General features: G+C 43.5%; 1 protein-coding gene across 1 annotated transcript in view; it reads right to left on the bottom strand.

The window, feature by feature from the left end:
• The window catches only part of ehbp1 (EH domain binding protein 1), a 321,338-nt gene that overhangs the window by 202,000 nt on the left and 96,287 nt on the right, over window positions 1-23,051 (bottom strand). Inside the window, exons 7-8 of the mRNA XM_085977747.1 lie at window positions 10,729-10,993; window positions 7,917-8,130 (exon numbers count right to left, since the gene is read on the bottom strand). Coding sequence (XP_085833873.1) covers window positions 7,917-8,130; window positions 10,729-10,993 — 479 coding nt within the window. The remainder of the gene's footprint in view (window positions 1-7,916; window positions 8,131-10,728; window positions 10,994-23,051) is intronic.

The following is a 23,051-nucleotide window of genomic DNA, read 5'->3' as shown; positions in this document are numbered from 1 at the left end:
TTCAATGAGATCACCTCTCATTCTTCTAAACTCCAGAGAGTATAGGCCCAATCTACACAATCTCCCATCATAGGCCAGCCCTCTCATCCCAGGAATCAATTTAGTGAACCTTCGTTGCACCGCCTCCAAGGCAAGTATATCCTTCCTTAGATAAGGAGACCAAAACTGTGCACAGTACTCCAGGTGTGGTCTCACCAAGGCCCTGTACAATTGTAGCAAGACTTCCTTACTCTTATACTCCAACCCCCTTGCAATAAAGGCCAACATGCCATTTGCCTTCCTTATTGCTTGCTGTACCTGCATGCTAGCTTTCTGTGTTTCTTGCACAAGGACACCCAAATCTCTCGGAACACCAACATTTGAAAGTTTCTCACCATTTAAAAAAGATTCTGTTTTTCTATTCTTCCTACCAAAGTGAATAACCTCACATTTCCCTACATTATATTCCATCTGCCACCTTACTGCCCACTCACTTAGTCTATCTATATCCCTTTGCAGACTTTTTGTGTTCTCCTCACAGCTTACTGTCCCATCTAGCTTTGTATCATCAGCAAACTTGGATACATTTCATTCGGTCCCTTCATCTAGGTCATTAATATAGATTGTAAATAGCCGAGGCCCCAACACTGATCCTTGCGGCACCCCACTAGTTACAGTCTGCCAACCTGAAAAAGATCTGTTAATCCCTACTCTCTTGTTTCTGTCCGTTAACCAAACCTCTATCCATGCTACTATATTACTCCCAACCCCATGAGCCCTAATCTTGTGTAGTAACCCTTTATGTGACACCTTATCAAATGTCTTTTGGAAATCCAAATATACTACATCCACTGGTTCCCCTTTATCTACCCTGCTAGTTACATCCTCAAAAAACTCTAATAAATGTGTCAAACACGATTTCCTTTTCATAAAATCATGTTCACTCTTCCTAATCATGTTATGATTTTCTAAGTGACTTGATACCACTTCCTTAACAATGGATTCCAGCATTTTCCCGACGACTGATGTCAGGCTGACTAGCCTGTAGTTCCCTGTTTTTTTTCTCCCTCCTTTCTTGAATAGCGGTGTTACATTTGCAACCTTCCAATCCGCTGGGATCATTCCAGAATCTAGGGAATTTTGGAAGATCACAACCAATGCATCCACTATCTCTTCAGCCACCTCTTTTAGAACCCTAGGATGTAGGCCATCAGGTCCAGGGGATTTGTCGGCTTCTTGACCTCTATGGGCAGACTTTTTTCAGCCATCACCTCCATGAGCCCTTTCCCAATGTTACATCTACTGAAAACGTATTACAATTATTTCAGAGCAAGTGCTCCATTGAAACCTGCTACGTGAATATTTCCTATGGGAATCCCAATTTTAAAATGTTAGCACTTAACTAGATGATGTTCCAATGGGAGGTCCAGTGTTAATATCTCCATTAAGCCATCATGGCTCCCTGCCATAACATCAGGTAGCATTGCAGGACCTCCTGGTGTCCTGGCCAATATTTATCCCTCAACCAACATTAATAAAAACAAATTATCTGGTCATTAGCACATTGCTGTGTGCAAACTGGCTGCTGCATTTCCCACATCACAACAGTGACTCCACTTCAAAAGTACTTCATTGGCTGTAAAGCGCTTTGAGACGTCCGGTGGTCGTAAATGCAGGTCTTTGTTTTTTTTCCTCCCGATCCCCTTCCATATCAACAGAGGGGGAAGAAACTGGTCCATTCTTTGGATGAAAAATTAGCATTTGCCGATCAATTACAGGTCACGATCTCTCACGCCTGATCTCTCTAAGAAAATGTGCTGGCTGCCAAATATGGTGTTCAGGGCACCTGCCTGATATAAGCGTTAGGATCCTGATTTGCATATTCAAATGGCCTAACGCCTGTTTTAGGACTCTGCTCAAAATTCATCATCAGCGGGGCAGAGCACACACTGTGCATACTCCACTCAGTTTTTCTGTTTATACACTGGCCTAACCAGTGGTCCTTAAAGGGACCGCTGGAGGCCACTCACAACACAAGTACATTTTTAATACTTCTGTTTCTGAGGAGCCAGGAGTGCTCCTCTTAGCTCCACAAACATAGACCCTCTCCAGCTCACCTCTGCCCGCCTGGGCCTACCTACAGGCTGGCTCAGCATTGGAGCCGGATGGCCGACGAGCTACATCAGGGTGCTTGATTGGTGTCCACAGCTTGTGGTTTTATGGAGATGAGGCCCGAGGCCAAATTTCCAGTGAGCCTCAGCCCAATGTCTTTGGGCACTTGTTCCAATCACGATGCCCATTCCAATCGTGATGCCCATTACGCTACTCCAATTTCACTGCCAGAGTCTCTACTACTCACACCTCAAGATCTCCTGTTCCCTAGCCTCTGGGTTCAAAAAAGATCAACTGTAGCTTAAAAAAAATCTGTAAATGAGCACCTCCTAAAGACTTTCTACTTCCCCATGTCCCGTTCAAATTTGACTTTTAATGCCTCCCCTCTGGCCCCATTCTTTCCCACCCAGTCCCATTCTGTTTGTGATGTAGCTCATCTCTGCCAGTTCTGCTCCATTACAGAGAGGAAAACGAGAAAAGCAGAGGGAAATAGAAAAAGCAAGAAACAGAAGTGGACGTCCAGAATTAGAAGAGCAGACGCAGAACAGACACAGGTAAAAGGGAGACTTACCATGTGCAACGTCATGGGAGATCCACGAGTTACTTATTCATTTAGCAGTTACTTAAGAAAATTCTCATCAGTTCCTGAACCACCTTATGATAAATCTTTCACACTACATAAACACAAACTAGACTCCCTGAGGTCGATTGAAGCTTTTGTGCATGCCTGTTCTTCACACCACATAAGAAGTGCATACCCCTCCTTTACTCTATATGATGTGATCTTTTCTTTAATGCATTTAGTATTTTTAAATGGTTGTTTCGATCTTCCTTGTCACTTTAGACACCTTGACAGCACTGCCTCCAGGCAGTTATGCATCAAAAACATTTCCACGTTCAAAGACAGTTACATCTGTTGCCTTTTCCATTGTTGAAAATGCCTGTCGTAATCCTATTTGCCTTTATTCATGCAAAGGTCATTGCGAATTCAACAAATGGAGTAAACTCTAAAAATAGTACTGTTGAACACAGCTGAAAAATTACTACATAGCTAGTCTACCAGTGAATCTCAGAACAATTTTATGCATTTAGGAGGATTGGAACAGGAAGTTCATTCAGTTTTAGAGTGCTGGTACACACAAAACAGTAAGAACGTCGGGCTCCTAATTTGAGAGGTTTTCTTACAGACTGCATGCACACATGTGCCTATATCGTCAAATTGTGTGGCATCATTTCTAATCAATTTGAATGTTTTATAAACTTTACACTAAACTAGAAGGTCTCCAGATCAGTGATGTTATGAATTCCTGGGCAGTGGTGCGGGTGCTACAGTTGGCCCAGTGGCACCAGCATGCCAGCATTGACCAGGAATCTCCCTGGTCTGTATGGCTCAGTATCGCACGGGGTCATAGAGTTACTTTTTGAGCCATTGGGCTAAACCTGGGATGCGTTGTCTGTATCCAGATTGATTGGAAAATTGTTGGGGATCTATAACAGGACAAGGGACATGTGAAACAGACTCCAAGAAAAGGTAGTTAATTCAGGGTCAATTGGTACTTTTAAAAGGGAGCTGGATCACTATTTGTTGAGAAGAGAGATTGAGGGTTATAGCGACATTCATAGCACCGTTTGACTCTATTTCCACGGGAAGCAGGAGGAGGAACTTGCTGTTCATTAAAGTAGGGATCAAACAGTAGTGGTGATAGAACAAACAGATATGGACCCTGAATGGAATGGGTCTGATGGGCCTTTTCCTCACTCTGAATTTTACATTATTCTGATAATTAGCAAGTATAAAAAAAGACACTTTCTATATATATAGTCATATATAAAGTTAAAAATGCTGACTATTTAAAAAAGTTAACTCCAACTACACGCCAGTTTCAACCTCGCTTTGACATTATTATCTTCCTTAATCAGAAGCTCCACGTGCGCTCAAGCAGCACAGAAATGGACACATTACCAGTTTTGTCTCAGCTGATGCTCGTTACATTCCTACTCTGGGGAAAAGCCTAAATGCAAATGCAGGTTGAAATTAGGAATTCAACTTGGTTTTCATAGTCCACTATTTTAGCCTCAAAATTATATTTTAAGCAGTTATATCATAGAATCATAGAATAGTACAGCACAGAAGGAGGCCAATTTTTTCTCCTTCAAGTATTTAGCCAATTCTCTTTTGAAGGCTATTATTGAATCTGTATCCACCACCCTATCAGGCAGTGCATTCCAAATCCTAACCACTCGTTGCGTAACAAAGTTTTTCCTTATGTCACCTTGGTTCTTTTGTCAATCACCTTAAATCTGTGCCCTCTCATATCGATCCTTCAGCCATTGGAAACCATTTCTCTTTATTTACTCGATCTAAACCCTTCATGATTTTAAACACCTCTATTAAATCTCCTCTTAGCCTTCTCTGCTCTAAGGAGAACAACCTCAGCTTCTCCAATCTATCTGCGTAATTGTAATCCCTCATCCCTGGAACCATTCTAGTTAATCTCTCCTGTACCCTCGCCAAAGCCTTCACGTCCTTCCTAAAGTGTGGTGCCCAGAATTGGACACAATACTCCAGCTGGGGCCGAACTAGTGCTTTATACAGGTTTAGCATTACCTCCTGGCTTTTGTACTCTATGTCTCTATTTATAAAGCCCAGGATCCCATATGCTTTATTAACCTGTCCTGCCACCTTCAAAGATTTGTACACAAGCACCCCCAAGGTCTCTCACTTCTTGCGCCCCCTTTAAAATTGTACCATTTAGCATGTATTGTCTCTCCTCATTCTTCCTACCAAAATGCATCACCTCACACTTTCCTGCATTGAATTGTATCTGCCATTTGTCCACCCATTCCACCAGCCTGTCTATGTCTTCTTGAAGTCTATTAATATCTTCCTCACTGTTTACTACACTTCCAAGTTTCGTGCCATCTATAAATTTCAAAATTGTGCCCTGTACCAAGTCCAACCTGTAACAGGTTCTTAACTTAAAGCCTCTACCTACACAAAGTAGCTAACGACTACATTAAATAAAACCATGTTTCACCAAATGCAAGATTAAGAAATTACCTTAAATGCAATCAAAATCATCTTTAAAACCAACCTTTGTGGTTTGATTGAAGGCAAAAACATACAACTCAATCGGCTCTGTGGGTAATGCATCACACCTAGTGGTACTGAATCACAATTGATTTCAGTGTTCTCAGGCGGGGGGGTAGGAGAGAGAATACAAAGGCTGGGTTCCTGCGCTGACTGTTGTCCAGTGACCCCAATTGCTGTACGCACACTATGGAATATGGTTGAATAACAGATCAATGCACACTCACCAGATTTTCACATGAACATTGACTACCTGAACAAGATATTCAAGGACCTTCAGCACTTTCTTGTAATCAGATTATGCACACCGTTTTTAAATTCTTAGATATTCTGACGAATATTTTACACTTCTATGGGGAAGGTGGAACAATTAATAGATTTCTCCTTCGCTTTGCCTCTCCTTGTGTCACATACCGTACACAGACCGAGAAACGGACACAAATCTGTGCCCTACTACTCCATGCTGCCAGTAGCACGTTAGATCTGACTGTGCTGTCTCCACAATGTTAATTAGCCAAAAACTCAATTATACATTTTACAGTTCCTTACATTTAATATCAACATTTAACACAGCAGCATTGCGGATATTGAGATTCTGTAAATTAGACAATTAAGCTATATAACAGCCATAATATTTCTTGGCAATAAACTGCAAATTGCTTGATACATTTTCAGGAAAGGCATCACAACCATTGATCCCTCAGTAAGAACATTATCACACATCACAATTATAGATTAACACCCTATCAGTATTTGCAGCTATTGCCAACAATAAAAAAATCAGAAGTGAACAAAACATGAATTTCAGATGGTCTACCTCATCAAAAAGTAACAAAGCTCTGAGATCGCCCCAGGGCATTTAACAAGTTTTGGGGTTCAGTTCATTGATGAGCCACATGAGCTTCACTATTGTAGTTCAGGTCATCATCTGAAACCCGTAATTAAAGTGGTGCCTTTTAATCACTGCCAAATTTTCACTACCCATTTTATAATTGCAAAATTATTTCAAACAAAACTTCAAGTAGAGCAGCGCTCCCACGACTCTTCCAGCAGTAACAGGGCATTGTCGGCTTTAAAGTTGCAAAAGCTTTAAGGATACGGTTTGCAAAAACTTGGGGCAAACACTTTTTCATAATAAATGCCAAAAAACATCACTGCATTGCTAGTGTATGACTCATCTGTGCAAAAATGGTGCTTTAAAAAAAAAATTGTTTCCCTCCCTAAAATGGCATACACAAGGCAAGTAAGCTGCACCAGTGCCTCTTCCAGCTGGATGGTGATCCTGATTTTCCCATTTCAAATGAGTTGGGAAGAAATAATACTGGGTGTGCTAGGCTAGCTTGAAGAAACCTTGAAGACAATTTTAATAATATCACTGCTTAAAAATTCCAGGAAATCCAAGGGTCACAATGATCTCATACACAAGCATCCTTCTGATACTTTTGTTATATAAAGTTGTCAATATGACACAAATCATGTCATCATGATGCATGTTCATCAGCATTAGGAAAGAATGCTTTACTAATGTGATGGGTCAGTGATTTCCTTTAGGACTGTATGTCATATGTGGATGAAAGTTTTACTTTAATTTAAAACTTTTTTTTAATGTTGTAGCACTGACCTTTAAATATCAGCACGTGTGCAAAATAGCAGATTCTGAAACATTATTAAATTGCTTAAGACCATATGAAACTGAATTTTTCCATTTGCAGGATTTTAAGTAGACCATAATGTTCATTAAAAATTATTTTTGTTCCAAAATAATGTCTATTTAAAAAAAATCCACTCATCTCACCATCAGAAAATATATTTGTAAATTGTGAAGTGCTTCACTGCTAATTGATAACTAACACTAAAACAAAACAATTACCAAACCACAGATTTAATCTTCTGCTATCTGTAGCGATTGAAATTAGAGCTACACTTCTATTAATTTCTTCTTTGAAATTTGGTGCCCCAAAATTTAGAATAATTCAGAAACAGTTCATTACTAGGTTTGTAGAAAGATAGCTTTCAGCTCTTCTACTCTTCGGGGTCCTCTTGTGCACCATTCAGAAAATGAAAAAGGGACCGTTGGCCCATTTCTACTCAGGTGTCTTCATAACTAGCTGCCTAGAGGTGGACAAGTGGCCTGAGTTGAGTAGTTCTATAATTCTGAGTAGGATTCTCACCAGGGGATTATTCCTTGTGGCATTAAATGGTGACTTATTTTGTCAATTTGCAATGATTTACCAATAAAATACAATCTTTAAAAACTATTGCTTGAATAGAAAATGTAAGAAAAGGAACAATGGATTTTTTGATAAACAGACATATGCTGGACAAAAATCTGAATGCAATTTACAAAACATTCAGCTCCGAACTGAGATTCAAATTTGCAATATTACCATTAATGTCAAAGTAACTTTTGAGGTTCTTGCAGTCAAGTTGAATTATTTTTCCCATACCCATTAGAAAATCGTACAAGTACTCACATTTGTAAAACATTTACATCAAATAGTCCACTACTCTTACAGACCAATAGTTTGCCAGATTTTAGATTTAATAGATCACACTAGACTGGGTTACTCTTAAATATATTCTTATTAAAAGGTTCTAAAGTTTAAAAATCTCTGATGAAACTTGTCACCATCTGAATGCTTGGTCACAACTGAAAAACAGCTCAAAGTATCAGAAAAATAATTGATGACAAAAGTAAACTGACGATTATAATAAATTCAGTGCTAAAGCAAACCTTTGGTGATGTTGATAGATCTTTCACAACAGCTGGTTTGATGTACACCTTTACAGTTTCTGTCTTTGGTGTGGATTTATTGTCAGGTACTGGAGGTGATGGAGCTTTCCTTTTTGTCTTTCTTTCTGTCTCATGCTGCTGTATTGAAGCTGTCACTAATGTGGTTTGATACCTTGTAGAATGTGATGCCTTCGGCTCGTAGAATGGATTAGATCTAATTAAAACAGAATTTTAAAAAATGCCTTTGACAACTTTCTTCCTTAAAATAAACTTTTTTCTGTGCAATTAAATGCACAAGTACATTTTGAAAACATTTCAGAAATAATGTACAGTATTTTTATTGCATCTTATAACCTTTAATCTGCTGAATAAACAAGAATTTCATGGCACATCCGCTGTGACAAGCTTTTCAAGGTGAAAAGATAATCCTGTTCGGTGCTTCTTAGTAAACATTTAAATGAATGTTAAAGTCTTATCTTAAGGTCCACATTCAGACATTAAGTGCCTTGCAGTCACTCTTGAGAATATATGCCATTTACATAGACTGCTTTAGTAGAAAAATACAAAATCTGCCTGGTTTTAACATCAAATTTAAGTAACATTTATAACCATACCAGAAAAGGTGAAAGTTTAATCTGTTAGTTTTTAAACTAGACACACCGTTATATCTTAGAATTCTGAAGATGGAGTTCATCATTTTGGTTTAAAAATGCTGAAAATATGTTCATTTGTGATGCTCATCTTTATAAAAGTAGATTGTGAGAAAAAGTTCAAGCCAATAAAAATCATTCTCAGTTTACAGTTTTGTCATCAGGCAGGTATAAAAATAATGATTGGTATAAAGCTCTTTGTGGAAATAAAACTCACCATGGAGTGGACTCCAAATTCTTTTTTAACTGAAAAAAATCAAGACAGCAGTAGGGAAACTTTCTATTTACTATCAGTAGGAAGCAAGATGATACTTGAGATATAAAATACACAATTGGGCAATTAGCCTGCTCTTGTGTCTTATACTTGATCGACCTCTATTTTGCTGTGGTAAAGCACTTGACAAGGAAACAAACAACTAGGCACTTTTAGTGCACATCACATGTCAGTCTTGAAGCTTGCCTTCCAGATGTATCTGTCATTCATGAACTCCCAATAAGACCAAGATACCTGAATGAAAGATAAGGATGACGGGACCAAATTTAACCTGCTGACAGAAAGAGTCTCTGAGGAATATTCCATTCATTGCCAGTTTAAAACTTCAGAAATAAAAGGGTGAAGGTATTAAAAGTAAAACTGGTCCAAAACAACCTTCATTCTTGTAAGTTGGTATTAAGTTGGTATTCTATTTAACACTGTGACACTTGACTGTTTTGTTAATAATTTAATTGATTAACACCAAGTACAAAATAGTAAAATGAACAGTCAGAATGATAAGGCGTAAAAAGAAACACCATATGGAAAGAACTAATGCAACTTGTTACAGAAGTGGTACAGAAGCCTTGCACGTACCGATCACAGTTAGTGCAGAATGTAGGCAGTATGTGGAATTTTGGAAAACACCAACTGCACTTGGCACCATTTTTAGGCCACATTCCACAGACCCAAACTAACAACTCAAAAGGCTTAAACTTCTATCCTCAGGGCGAGGGGGGATAAAAGAGAGAATCTAACTGAATCTTCCCAAGGTCCTAAAATCTGTCTAAATCCTTCCCTCATACCTTTCTCCTACAATCTACAGGGTTTTAAAATCCAAGGTTTGCATGATCTAATCACGGCCTCTGGATTTATCTGTTTTTTTCCCTATTGTTTTCAACATTGGTGATGTCTTAAACTATAAATATCAGCCCCACACCTACATTTCTCAGTGAAAAGTAGAAAGTGAAATTACAAAAAAATGAAACCCATTATAATTAAAAAAAAACAAATAATGGTAACATGGAAGGTGAGAAAAGCTAAATGCTGTCATTAATGATCCTATGCACATTCCTCCTAACAAATGTAATTCCCTTTCTTTTCACTGTAAGGGTCCTGACTGTTGCCATAAGGGATGGTTAGGGGAGCTGGCTTCTCTCGATAAGACACCAGGAGATGCACTCCTATGGGGCAGGGCTACTACTGTTAAACTTTTCCTTCATCTCAAGTTTCAGCATTCAACTGCAGTAACAGCCTGCCCAAAAACTGAAATAACTGTGCTCAATAAGGACGGCAATTTTTAAAGAAAGTTAAGGCTAGTATCTAAACTAGCCACTCTATGGTTGCAAGCCTAACATCCGAACTCCCTTCACTCCCAATTTCTTAGACATACTTCTGAAGAGTTTCATTAATTATCTGTTGACATGCTAAATCGATGCCTCACAATACAGAAACATCGTTTGGAAAGTGTCTCCAAGGACTGAGCCAAATTAGCAGAGGTTACAGTGAAATCTGCAGCTTGCCTGTCCCCATCCTAAGCTGGAGAAAACTATGAAGAGTCCAAACATGGGGTGAAATGTAAATAAATAAATAGATATCTTTTATGGTCTAAACTGCAGTATTTATTCATGCAACCGTCTCCTTTGATGCATTTTATAGAAGAAATGTACTGGAAACTTAATTGACTAAACTAAGGTGCATGAAATTGGATGCTCTGACTATATGATTTTTAATACCTATTAAAGTCAGCTTACATAGGCGAACAAACAGGTAATGATCTCTTTCAGCATCATTGAATGTTTAGGTGTATCCATAGGATGTCACCCGTAAGTTTTTAGATGTGATCCTGTGTGCTATTAGGTATACAAAAAAGATTCAAATCTAATGTTGGAGTATTTTAATAACATACTCATCTAATTCCTCCTCCTCTGTTTTGGTTGTTTCGGCATAGAGGTACTTGCTCATGTCCACAGGTTTGACATTCTGTCTTTTCGCTGGTTTCGGCAGTTCTGTCGCTTCTGTTCTATTTTCAAGAATCCTATCAGGTTGAGGATCATTTACATCAAATGGATTGAGAGAATTCTCATACTCTTGTTCATTAAAGGGATTGTTAGGGTCATTATCATAGAAGGATTCTTCTGGTCTTGTAGCTGATGTCGTTCCGATGTTTCTGTCTGTGTATGAAGTTATTTAAGATTTAAATTTGAAGCACAACAGTTAAAAGGGAAAAAAATGACTGCACAGTAAAATTGCTGCAATACATGAAATGATTGCATAATTTAAGCAAAAATGCAAGTCTTGCTTCCAAACTTACTAAATATTTTTAAAAGACATCAGAATATTACCATTAATATTATAGCACTTAGTGGATCACCTGTGGCATTGCTCATTGGGTTTGACACTACATTAGTGCAAGAGGGGAAGAGTCTCTCTGGGTGGGTTGTGAGGGAGGGTTGCGAGGGAGGGTTGCACATGGCCAATGAAAGAAATCTGTGAGCGATATCTTCAGAAACAATAGGGGCGTGTGTAACATACCAGCAATTCAGTTATTGATTGGTTCCTGGGAATATTGAGCCAATTAGGGTTTTCTGCGTTACAGACACTTCACATTTGACAATCGCTTTAAATACAAGACATAAATCTATGAAACTCCCATGGCACTGCTTACTGACAAAAATACATATTTTTCAAATGAGCACCAAAATAAGTAGTGTTTCCTTCACACACTGCAGGAAAATACATTTTTATTAAATGTTCTACTCACATACCAGTTACATAAATGAAAAAGTGTGTGCATGGGACATGCTGTAGCTGAATGAAGCAACAGCACCTTGTACAGAGTCAGTTATATTATTTTCACTTTCATGGTTATCTCAGATAAAGTTTACATTTTGTTCACAGTGAGGCAGAGGATACGCCTTTTTATAACAATAAGGGTAACATCCACAAAGTATGATGGGAAAATGTTATAGGAAGCAAGTGTGGCACTAGCAGGACGTGCACACTATACGCAAGACTTTTAATATACTGTATTTATAACAGGTCTGCCATGGTGTTGTTCACACAGAGGCAATAGTATGTTATTTTATCGTCCACGAGACCAGATAAATGGTCCCATTGCAGCAGATTGTGTTGTACTATTTACACCACCGTGAGAAGTAAATTAAGAAAAGTAAAAGCCTGTTTATGATTAGAGGTGAAAACAAGCTCTTAGTTTGTTAAGGCACTTCAGGGTTAAAACTACATATTTGTACAGTATAATAACTGAGTGCTTGTAAAGGATTCACATTGTTAAAGAGTTCAGTACTGGGAATCCAGCGATAAGAGAAGAACTTGGAGGAGAGTTGCAGATAAGTATGGGGTTGTAGGTAGTGGTGAGGGAATGGTCAAGATGTTGGGGGAGGGGTGTTGTGATGCCCAAGGTCTGACCACAACTAAGGAGGATATGAAACCTGGAAGGTGGGGGAAAAAAAAGAGGCCTGAAATGACAATTAAGCATGGGGTTGGGCAGATAGGTCCAAGTGCCAGGTTCAATGCCAGCCCGCTAATAAAGGGGAAGGGAAACAGGGCGGGTGAGTTCAAGCATGTAGTACCCGACTGCCCTGAAAATGGAGTTTAAATAAAATTGGCCAACAAACCCCCATAAAATGGTTAAAAACAAGAGTAATGGACTTTGATGAAGTATCCACACCCAACATGTTAACTACGCTGCTCTCTCTACAGGTGCTGTCTGACCTGTTCAGTGTTTCCAGCATTTTCTGTTTTTGTTTCAGAATCATGGGCGAAACTGGGCAACTCGTACAAGAGCTCCACCTAGTGGCAAGAGAAATTACATCGAACAAAACAACATCAACTTGCATTTATATAGCGCCTTTAACATAGAAAAACAAGGCACTTCACAGGAGCATAAACCTGATAAAAATTGACACCGAGCCAAAGGAGGAGATATTAGGGCAGGTGACTAAAAACTTGGTCAAAGAGGTAGGTTTTAAGGAGGGTCTTAAAGAAGAACCGAGAGATGGAGAGGATTAGGGAGGGAATTCCAGAGCTTAGGGCCCAAGCAGCTAAAGGCATGGTCGTTAATGGTGGGGTGAAAGGAGTGGAGAACGCCCAAGAGGCCAAACTTGGAGGACGCAGAGTTCTTGGAGGGTTGTACGGCTGGAGGAGGTTAGAGAGATAGGGAGGGGCAAGGCCACAGAGGGATTTGAACACAAGGATGAGAATTTTAAATTCGAGGTATTGCTGGACCGGGAGCCAATGTAGGTCAGCAAGCACAGGGGTGATGGGTGAACGGGACTTGGTGCAAGTTAGGATACAGGTAGTAGAGTTTTGGATGAGCTCAAATTTATGGAGAGTGTGTGGTAAACCACTGTTCTACCTGTCTGTGTCTGTATGTGTATTCCACTAGGTACAGGTCTGGACATGCCTCGGCTGACTCCTCCCACTATTCCAGGTATATAAGTGACTACCTCCCAGTCCCTTAGTATTCTGGACGGGTCGACCACTCGAGACAAGACCTCCATTCTTTAGTTAATAAAAGCCTGGTTGTTACTCGCTTAACCTCAGTCTTTTGAGTAATTGATGGCGCATCAATTTTATTAACTAAATTTTTTATAATGGAGAAGATCCTCACACCAGCATGCCTGGACCTGGACAGTCGGGAAGCGGACGCTTCCACCAAGTTTGCTCACTGGCTCATGTGCTTCGAGACATTCCTGACTGCCTCCACTGCGGTCGTAACGGATGCGAACAAACTGTCTGTCCTGATCTCCAAGGTGAACCACCAAGTGTACTCAGTCATCCGGGACGTGACCTCGTACACAGCCACCCTCCAGCTCCTCAAGACCAAGTACACGCGCCCTGTGAACGAAGTATACGCCAGGCACCTACTGGGGAGTCGCAAGCAACAACCTGGGGAATCGACTGAGGAATACCTCCAAGCTCTGTCCGTGCTTGGCCGGGCCTGTGGGTGTAAGGCGGTAACGCCCACTACGTACACAGAGGAACTGATCCGGGATGCCTTCGTAGCGGGCCACAGGTCCAACTACACCCGACAGCGACTGCTGGAGCAGAGTGACCTCACCCTCGACAAAGCCTCCGAAATTGCACTAACGCTGGACGCAGCCTACCGGGGCATGGATGCCTACTCCTCTGCACCGTGGACGCCGCGGGGAACGACAACCTGGGACACGGTAGGACAGCCCCATAGCACCGTGCCACCCCAGCCACAGCCCAACGACGGCCCAACTACCGCAGCAGTGTCCCAAAGCCAGACAGCAGTATCCCAAGGCCAGAAATGCTACTTCTGTGGCCAGGCCAAACACCCCAGAGCGCGCTGCCCGGCGAAGAATGCGACCTGCTCGGGCTGCGGGAAAAAGGGACACTACGCCAGCGTCTGCAAGGCCAAAGCCACCCCGAACGCCAGCAGCGCCGCGTGTGGGCCGTGCGAGCCGCCATCTTGGGCCCCCAACAGCGCTGCGTGTGGGCCGTGCGGGCCGCCATCTTGGGCCTCCCCAGCCATGTGCGAACCACCGCAGCAGCAGCCATCTTGGACGACTCCAGCCACATGGGAATCATGGACGCCGCCATCTTGGACACCAGCCGGGACGCAGCAGGCCGCCAAACCCCCCCCATCTGATACCCGCAGCGACACACCGACCCCTACGCTGGCCTCTGTTACGCTGGACCAAACGAGACCGCACCAACTAGCTCGGTCCAAAATGGACGTTAAGGTAAACGGCCATGCAATAAACTGCCTTTTTGATTCCAGGAGCACAGAGAGCTTCATCCACCCCGACACGGTGCGGCGTTGCTCTCTCCCAGTCCTGCCTGCGCACCAGCGGATTTCTATGGCCTCCGAGTCCCAGTCAGCGGACATTGGCGGCTACTGCGTGGTGACACTAGTAGTAGACGGGACTGTGTTCAATAATTTTAAACTCCTGGTCCTGCCCGACCTCTGCGCTGCCGTTCTACTGGGGTTGGATTTCCAGTGCCACCTCAAAAGCGTTACGATGGCGTACGGTGGCCCCCTCCCCCCACTCACAGTCCGCAGCCAGCAGCCTCCAAATTGCCCGCTGCGCACCAGGTGCAACCTCTCCACACTCAGAGTCCCACCCCCCCCACTGTTTGCTAACCTCACCCCCGACTGTAAGCCCATCGCCACAAAGAGCAGGCGATACAGTGCCAGGGACAGGGTTTTCATCAAAACCGAAGTGGAGCGGCTCCTGAAGGAGGGGATTATTGAGGGCAGCTCCAGCCCCTGGCGAGCCCAGGTTGTGGTCGTTAAGACCGGCGAAAAACAACGCCTAGTCATCGACTACAGCCAAACAATAAACCGCTACACCCTGCTGGACGCCTACCCACTCCCCCGCATAGCTGACATGGTCAACCTGATCGCGCAGTACCGCGTCTTTTCCAGACACTCTGCGGTCGAGAAGGAGGCCCAGGCCATTGTGGAGGCTGCGCGCCATTGGAGGCACTACCTGGCCGGAAAACGATTTACCCTGCTCACTGACCAGCGTTCAGTTGCTTTTATGTTCAACAACAAGCAGAGGGGCAAAATCAAAAATGACAAGATCTTGAGGTGGAGAATCGAACTTTCCACCTACAATTACGAGATCTTGTACCGGCCTAGGAAGCTCAATGAACCCCCAGATGCCCTATCGCGTGGCACCTGCGCCAGCGCGCAGATCGATAGGCTGAGGGCCCTCCACAATGACCTCTGCCACCCGGGGGTCACCAGGTTCTTCCACTTCATCAAGGCCCGCAACCTGCCTTACTCCATCGAGGAGGTCAGGACCATGACCAAGAACTGCCAAGTCTGCGCTGAGTGCAAACCGCATTTTTATAGACCAGACAGAGCCCACCTGATAAAAGCCACTCGCCCTTTCGAACGCCTGAGCGTCGATTTTAAAGAGCCTCTCCCCTCCTCCGACCGCAATGTGTACTTCCTCAACTGTAAGAAGTCACACAACACCAGGTTATAGTCCAACAGCTTTATTTGAAATCACAAGCTTTCGGAGCGCTGCTCCTTCTTCAGGTGAAGTGGAGAAATGCATAAAGACACAGCTTATATAGTCAGAGAATCATGTCAGATGTTTACAGGTAACCTTTCCAACTGCCATTTATCGCACCTCGGCAGAGAGATAATCACAGCAGTCAAAGGTGTGAATGGTGTCCAAACAGGTCAGTCAGGGAAACATTACATCAAAGAACAATGAGGTGGGGTCACAAGGGGTCAAATATTGCAGATGCTGGGGTCTGTATGAAAAACAAAAAAAGACAAAAAACATTTTTTTTGGCTGGAAATCACAGCAGGTCCGGCCGCATCTGTGTAGAGAGAACAAGCCTGCTACATGTAACCCCACCTGATGCAGGGTCATCCAGACTCGAGTCGACATTGGCTTGTTCTCTATAACCTGGTGTTGGACTATAACCTGGTGTTGTGTGACTTCTTACATTTGTCCACCCCAGTCCAACTCCGGCATCTCCACACCATACTTCCTCAACATCATTGACGAGTACTCCCGTTTCCCGTTCGTTATCCCCTGCCCGGACATGACCAGTGCCACGGTCATTAAATGTCTGAATAGCCTCTTCACCCTGTTCGGTTTCCCCAGCTATATCCATGGCGACCGGGGCTCATCGTTTATGAGCGACGAACTCCGCCAGTACCTGCTCGCTAGGGGTATAGCCACAAGCAGGACCACCAGTTACAACCCCCGGGGGAACGGACAGGTGGAAAGAGAGAATGCAACAGTTTGGAAGGCCGCCCTACTAGCCTTAAAGTCTAGGGGCCTTCCGACCTCCCGCTGGCAGGAGGTGCTCCCCGATGCGCTCCACTCGATTCGGTCACTGCTCTGCACTGCCACCAATGCCACCCCTCACGAGAAAATGTTTGTCTTCCCAAGGAAGTCCACATCGGGGACATCGTTACCGCCATGGCTGACGTCCCCAGGGCCGGTACTACTGAGAAGACACGCGAGGACCAATAAAACGGACCCCCTGGTCGAGAGGGTCGACCTCCTCCACGCCAACCCCCAGTACGCTTACATTGCGTACCCGGACGGGCGGGAGGACACAGTCTCCATACGAGACCTCGCACCCTCGGGGACCACTGTAACCCACTACCCATTACCACCCCCCCCCCACGACCCGATATCCAACCCCAGCAGCCGGCACGCCTGAGCCCGTCACCCACGAGGACTACACTCCAGTGCACCAGCCTACACGGGACGTGACGCCGGAAGCTCCACCACCCCTGCCGTCGCCACGTCGATCACAGCGGCAGACAAGACCTTCGGAGAGACTCCAATACACGAACTTTTAAATACACTTCACCCCGCCGGACTCATTTTAAACAAGGGGTGAATGTGGTAAACCACTGTTGTACCTGTCTGTAAGTGTATGTGTATTCCACTAGGTACAGGTCTGGACATGCCTCGGCTGACTCCTCCCACTATTCCAGGTATATAAGTGACTACCTCCCAGTCCCTTAGTATTCTGGACGGGTCGACCACTCGAGACAAGACCTTCATTCTTTAGTTAATAAAAGCCTGGTTGTTACTCGCTTAACCTCAGTCTTTTGAGTAATTGATGGCGCATCAGGGTGGAAAATGGGAGGCCGGCCAGGAGAGTATTGGAATAGTCAAGTCTGGAGGTAACAAAGTGTGGATGAGGACTTCAGCAGCAGATGGGCTGAGACAGGCGATGTTACATAGGTGGAAGTCGGCAGTCTTTGTGATGGAGAGGATATGGGGTCGGAAGCTCAGTTCATGGTCAACTGTGTCAAAAGCAAGCAGAAAGGTTGAGAAGGATGAGGAGGGAAAGTGCACCATGGTCAGTCACAGAATACGTCATTTGTGACCATGACCAACATGCGTTGACACAGGCATTTCCCATTACAGTATAAAGGTTGCCATGGGAAGTATGATTCAAAAATTGGGATCCAGTAAAAAAGCTTAATGTCGACAGGAAGTGCCCGCCATATACAACACTCAGTAACACGCTCACTAGCAGATGATTACAGCGTTAATTATGGGGGCTCAGTGGATACTCTGTTTATCGCCCAGTCCTGCCGAAAGATCTTAAGACCTGAAACGTTGATTGACTTCTGTTTTTGTACCGGTGATTCCAGCCTTTTCTGCTTTTGATACTATTTCATGCTATGAATTGTGTATATTATCAGGGCCACTGATTTACAGTGATAGAATAAGTACTGTAAGATTATGTAGATTAAAGAGCATTGTAGGAATATTAATAATATTTCAGGCTCTATGATTATATACATATTTGCATCAAAATTGTAAATCAGTGGCCTTGAATGCTCAACTCTGGAGTTCATTTTATTCATTACTTTGCTTTAATACCCTGAATATGGAGGAAGATAGTAAAGAAGAAGTTACTAGTAGGAAGTAGTCTGTAAGAACTGCACATAGCAGTCTTGGGGAGCTGGGGCTGTGTGGGTATTTACTGCTGGGAGTGAAGCGGTTGTGGGAAAACTGCTGTGGGGTTGGGGGGGGGGGGTGGTGGCAGGTGGCGGTGGGGAGGTTGCAGGAGGTGGGAGCATTGGGAGGGATGGTTGTAATTATGATTCGAAGTCTTACAAACTGCGTATCGTGCACCTAACACAAGAGTCAGCTGTAGCAGGCAGGCACTCGGACTTCCTATGAGCTGAAGTGTGACGCAGTATGCAAAGTAATCTGGGGCAGCACGTCCTGCATGAATAGACCCATTTATTGGCTTTGGATTCCCACCAAATAACCTCATCATTTTAGAGCATAACTTAGGCCACTTTTGCACCTGAACAAATGACCAAAGGGGTTTATTTATGGATAGTAGCAGTAAATAAAGCTAGATTATAGAAGTCATCTTAGTAATACAGTGCAATTGAGTTCTTTTTAATGGCTTTCTTTACAGACTTTTCAAGTAATAGATAGCAGATTCTTCCTGGTAGCTTAGTAGAACCCTAAGCCTTACCAGTTGTAGTTATGTTTGAAATTATGTTGAGCTTGTACCTTTGGTCCCCTCCTAGTACATCCTTCTTTGACTGGCTTAGTGTAAATTTGTATTTGATTACACTTCTGTGTAATGCTGTGGGATGTTTTATCTATGTTAAAGGTGCTATATAAATGCAACTTGTTGCTTGGACTTTGCATCTTGCCTCTGCATCCGTTGCAACTATTTCAAAATTGTAACTGGCTAGAATATCAAAAACGTTCGACCTTATGCTTCTCGCGCTGATTAGAAGCTATCCTGCATGACTACGGCAATTACTTGTACAATGGAAGGCTAGCTACATAGATAAAAATGCTTGAAGAAGACAAGTGATGGGAAAGGTTATGAGGACTGCTTAAGCTAAAGTTGCCCTGAATAGACTGTACTTTTGATTAATTGCCTGGCCATACATATTCATTGTTTTTATGCTAGATCATTGTATGTTAGTAATCAACAGCTTATCTGCTTCTTTATATGTTTTAGCCAGGAACAGAAAACTCTATTTCCAAGTATGCAATAGCAGAAGCCATTGAGAGGGTGGCACTTCTCTTTAAAGAACCTATTTTTTGAGCTATGTAACATAGTTAGGGTTGCCAACTCTGGTGGGACCTATTCCTGGAGGCTTGATCATGTGACACTCAATCGCATGACACTTGGACACTTGATCATGTGATAGCTTAAAAAACCACAAGCAGCACTGGAATTTCTAAACTTTGTTCACTTCGTCTAACAAAACACACGCAATGGGGAAGTATGGAACTGGAATACACAGTTTACACCATGCACTGCTGGTTAGACAGGAGATGACAAGAGTGTCACCATTGGAATTTGCAGAAAGCAATGATTGCAGGCATAGGGAATTTTGTGTGTCCGGTCCCACAGGATGCTTTTTAGATAAAAAGAAAAGACTTGCATTTATATAGCGCCTTTCACAACCATCGGACGTCCCAAAGCGCTTTACAGCCAATGAAGTACTTTTTGAAGTGCAGTCACTGTTGTAATGTAGGAAACGTGGCAGCCAATTTGCACACAAACAGCAATGTGATAATGACCAGATAATTTTGTTTTGTTGATTGAAGGATAAATATTGGCCAGGACACCAGGGATAACTCCCCCGCTCTTCTTCGAAATAGTGCCATGGGATCTTTTACGTCCACCTGAGAGAGCAGACAGGACCTCGGTTTAACATCCCATCTGAAAGACGGCACCTCCAACAGTGCAGCGCTCCCTCAGCACTGCACTGGAATGTAAGCCTAGATTTTTGTGCTCAAGTCTCTGGAATGGGACTTGAACCCACTACCTTCTGACTCAGAGGCGAGGGTGCTACCCACTGAGCCACTGGCTGATACTCTTGAACACCTTACTCCTGAATCATTCTATGCATTGCCAAGTCTGAAATCAGGTGATCACTTTCAGCAGGTGCTTTTTATCCCCTCTTTTGTTTTCTTTATTTTAAGCTCAGTGTGCAACAGAGGACATTAGTTTGCATTACTACACCGCTGAAGAACGATAACCCATTTTATATCCATTAATTCCTTTAACAATAGGCACATGGCTTTCAATTTTTTTTTAAAAACTTGATATTCTTGATATTCCTCCACCAGTGAAAGATAATCGGAGTGAAATTGCAAAAGGTAGAGGACAGGCAGGCTATTTACCCTCTGGTTATATGCACACATGGCAACGTTTCCCCCGACATTCCAGGCACTCCTGCCGGTTATATGCAAGTAAGAGTCAGCAGCTTCTGTTTATTCCATAGAATTTTACAGCACAGAAACAGGCCATTTGGCCCAACTGGTCCGTGCCGGTGTTTATGTTCCACACGAACCTCCTCTCACCCCTCTTTCTTCATCTAACTCCATCAGAATATCCTTTCTCCCTCAAGTGTTTATCTAGCTTCCCCTTAAATACATAAATGTTATTCGCCTCAACCACTCCTTGTGGTAGCGAGTCCCACATTCTCACCACTCTCTGGGGTAAAGAGGTTTCTCCTGAATTCCTTATTGGATTTATTAGTGACTATCTTATATTGATGGCCCCTGGTTCTGGACTCTCCACAAGTAGAAACATTTTCTCTACATCTACCCTATCAAACCCCTTCATAATTTTAAAGACCCCCATCAGGTCACCCCTCAGCCTTCTCTTTTCCAGAGAAAGGAGCCCCAGCCTGTTCAGTCTTTCCTTTTGCAGCATCCCATGGCCGTGGTTACTCCACCACTATAACGTTGCCAGAAATGTGGCAAGCCGCCCTCCTGGTAACGAGGCAAGACTAGCTACGAGAATATTCCAGCAGGGAATGGCTGAAACTGAAGATGGGCAGCACCTCAAGTGCCAGGATGGTGCAGGGCGGGATTACGAATTCAGGCATGAACCGCGTTTACTTTTCGCGCCGGTCACCAGGAGCAGTGCAAGGGAGATTAATCGTCAATTCCGGGCAACTCCCTGGCAATTTGGGGGGGCTTGGCAACCCTAAATATAGAGTGCAGAGAAGACTATGAACAAAGATATTCCATTTTCCACAGTGGTGTTTGGGAGAACTAAGAAGGGGGCACCAGGTTAGGAGTGGGAGGACAGGAGAATCAGTGCAGGAAAGCACTAGGAGGAGACCTAGACTACGGGAGCAGTGGGAGAAGAATGCAAGGGAGGTGCTGAGTCCGAAAGTTATGGAAGGGTAGATTTGGGGTGCGGCGATAGAATGTAGGAGTATTGGGGATGGGCGTGCTGAGTGAGGAAGCACCAACAAGAGAGTTGCGGGTGCTGCTGACAACTGGCTGTGGGGGTAGGTGGAAGGTACGGCTGCTGGCGTGCAGGAGTGGGAGCACCAAGAAGCACTTTTGGCGGGCGGGGGTGCGATGGTATGGGTATTGGGTACTCGGGTGCTATGGGAGAGCGTTCAGTTACGACAGTGGGTCTTAGCAGGTGACCTGGTTGAACCTGCATTTTTAAAAAAAATAGATACTGCTGAGTATTTATTTTAAGTAATTCCTGGCTTGAAGTTGCTTAAAACATTTTTTCTACACATGTATAATTTAAAATGGGCTGAAAACACAATAATAACTTGTACTTATATAGCACCTTTAACATAACAAAAAGCACCCTAAGGCACTTCACAAGTGGAAATAGACAAAACAGATGTCAAGCCATGGAGTGAGAGACTGGGAGGGGTGACTGAAAATCTAGTCAAAACTATGTTTTGAGAAAGGTTTTAAAGGGGTGAGAATTGGAGAGGCAGAGGAGTGTTGGGAGGAGATTCCAAAAGTGGGGACAAGATGACTTAAGACTCTACCACCAAAGGAAGGGGGAAGAGTGCAAAAGACTTGATCTAGAGGACTGAGGGGTGTAATGGGGATACAAGAGCACAGAATACCTCGGCAGCCTCTGGGAGGGTAATTAGGAATGCCTGCTCTCAAGGGAAGACAGGAATGAACTGCTGAGATTGGACCTCACAACTTCCACCTGCAGCAGAATTGAGAGTGGGCCAACTCAGCACTGTGCCACACAAACTTAGAAAATTCCACCTACCCGGAGGAGTGTTGGTGGAACTGTGACTACAAGGGCACTCTGCTACGCATGCTCTGTTCCTGCTCCACCCTCCAGTATTTCTGGACCAAGATCCTGGAGACCACTGCAACAGTGACAAGTCTGACCATCACCCCAGATCCAAACTTATGCTTACTTGGCCTACTGCCAGCAAGGCAAGGAGCCCCACTCACACAATCAAACTTCAGCTTTTAATATGTTTGCACTTGGGAAGAATGCCTGGGCAATTCTGTAACTTCAGGTTGTACACCGGCATGTACCTGTAGGGCCGAATGGCCTGTTTCTGTGCTGTAAATACTTTGTAATATACTTTCCTGCAGACGTGGGTAAACTCTGACCAGACTCTCTCTCTCAGCTTCCTGCACCTCAAAAGGCATCATCTTCTCGAGGTCCAGAAATGTGTAATTAGGTTCAAAGAGAACATTGAGGGTCCCTTAAATGTCCGACCTCCACCTTGTGAGGCCTTTCTGCACCAGTTTTAAAAGTCTGAAGAATGTAGGAATTAAGGACAGCTGCACTCAAGAGTTCCATGCTTTAGAGTTCCAGATTTCAAGCTTTATTAGTAGTCTTCCCTCTAGAAAGGTACAAACTATCACTATCAACCATATTACCTCTTCCACACTTGCAAATCTCACTCCTTCTAGCAAGATGGATCCCCCTGTTGTGGCACAATCCAAAACCCCCACAAGAAACATG

Source organism: Somniosus microcephalus, chromosome 3, assembly GCF_052327205.1.
Source record: "Somniosus microcephalus isolate GS21.2 chromosome 3, FLI_Smic_1.0, whole genome shotgun sequence".
NCBI classification, from domain to species: Eukaryota; Metazoa; Chordata; class Chondrichthyes; order Squaliformes; family Somniosidae; genus Somniosus; species Somniosus microcephalus.
This window is presented reverse-complemented; position numbering and strand designations above follow the sequence as displayed.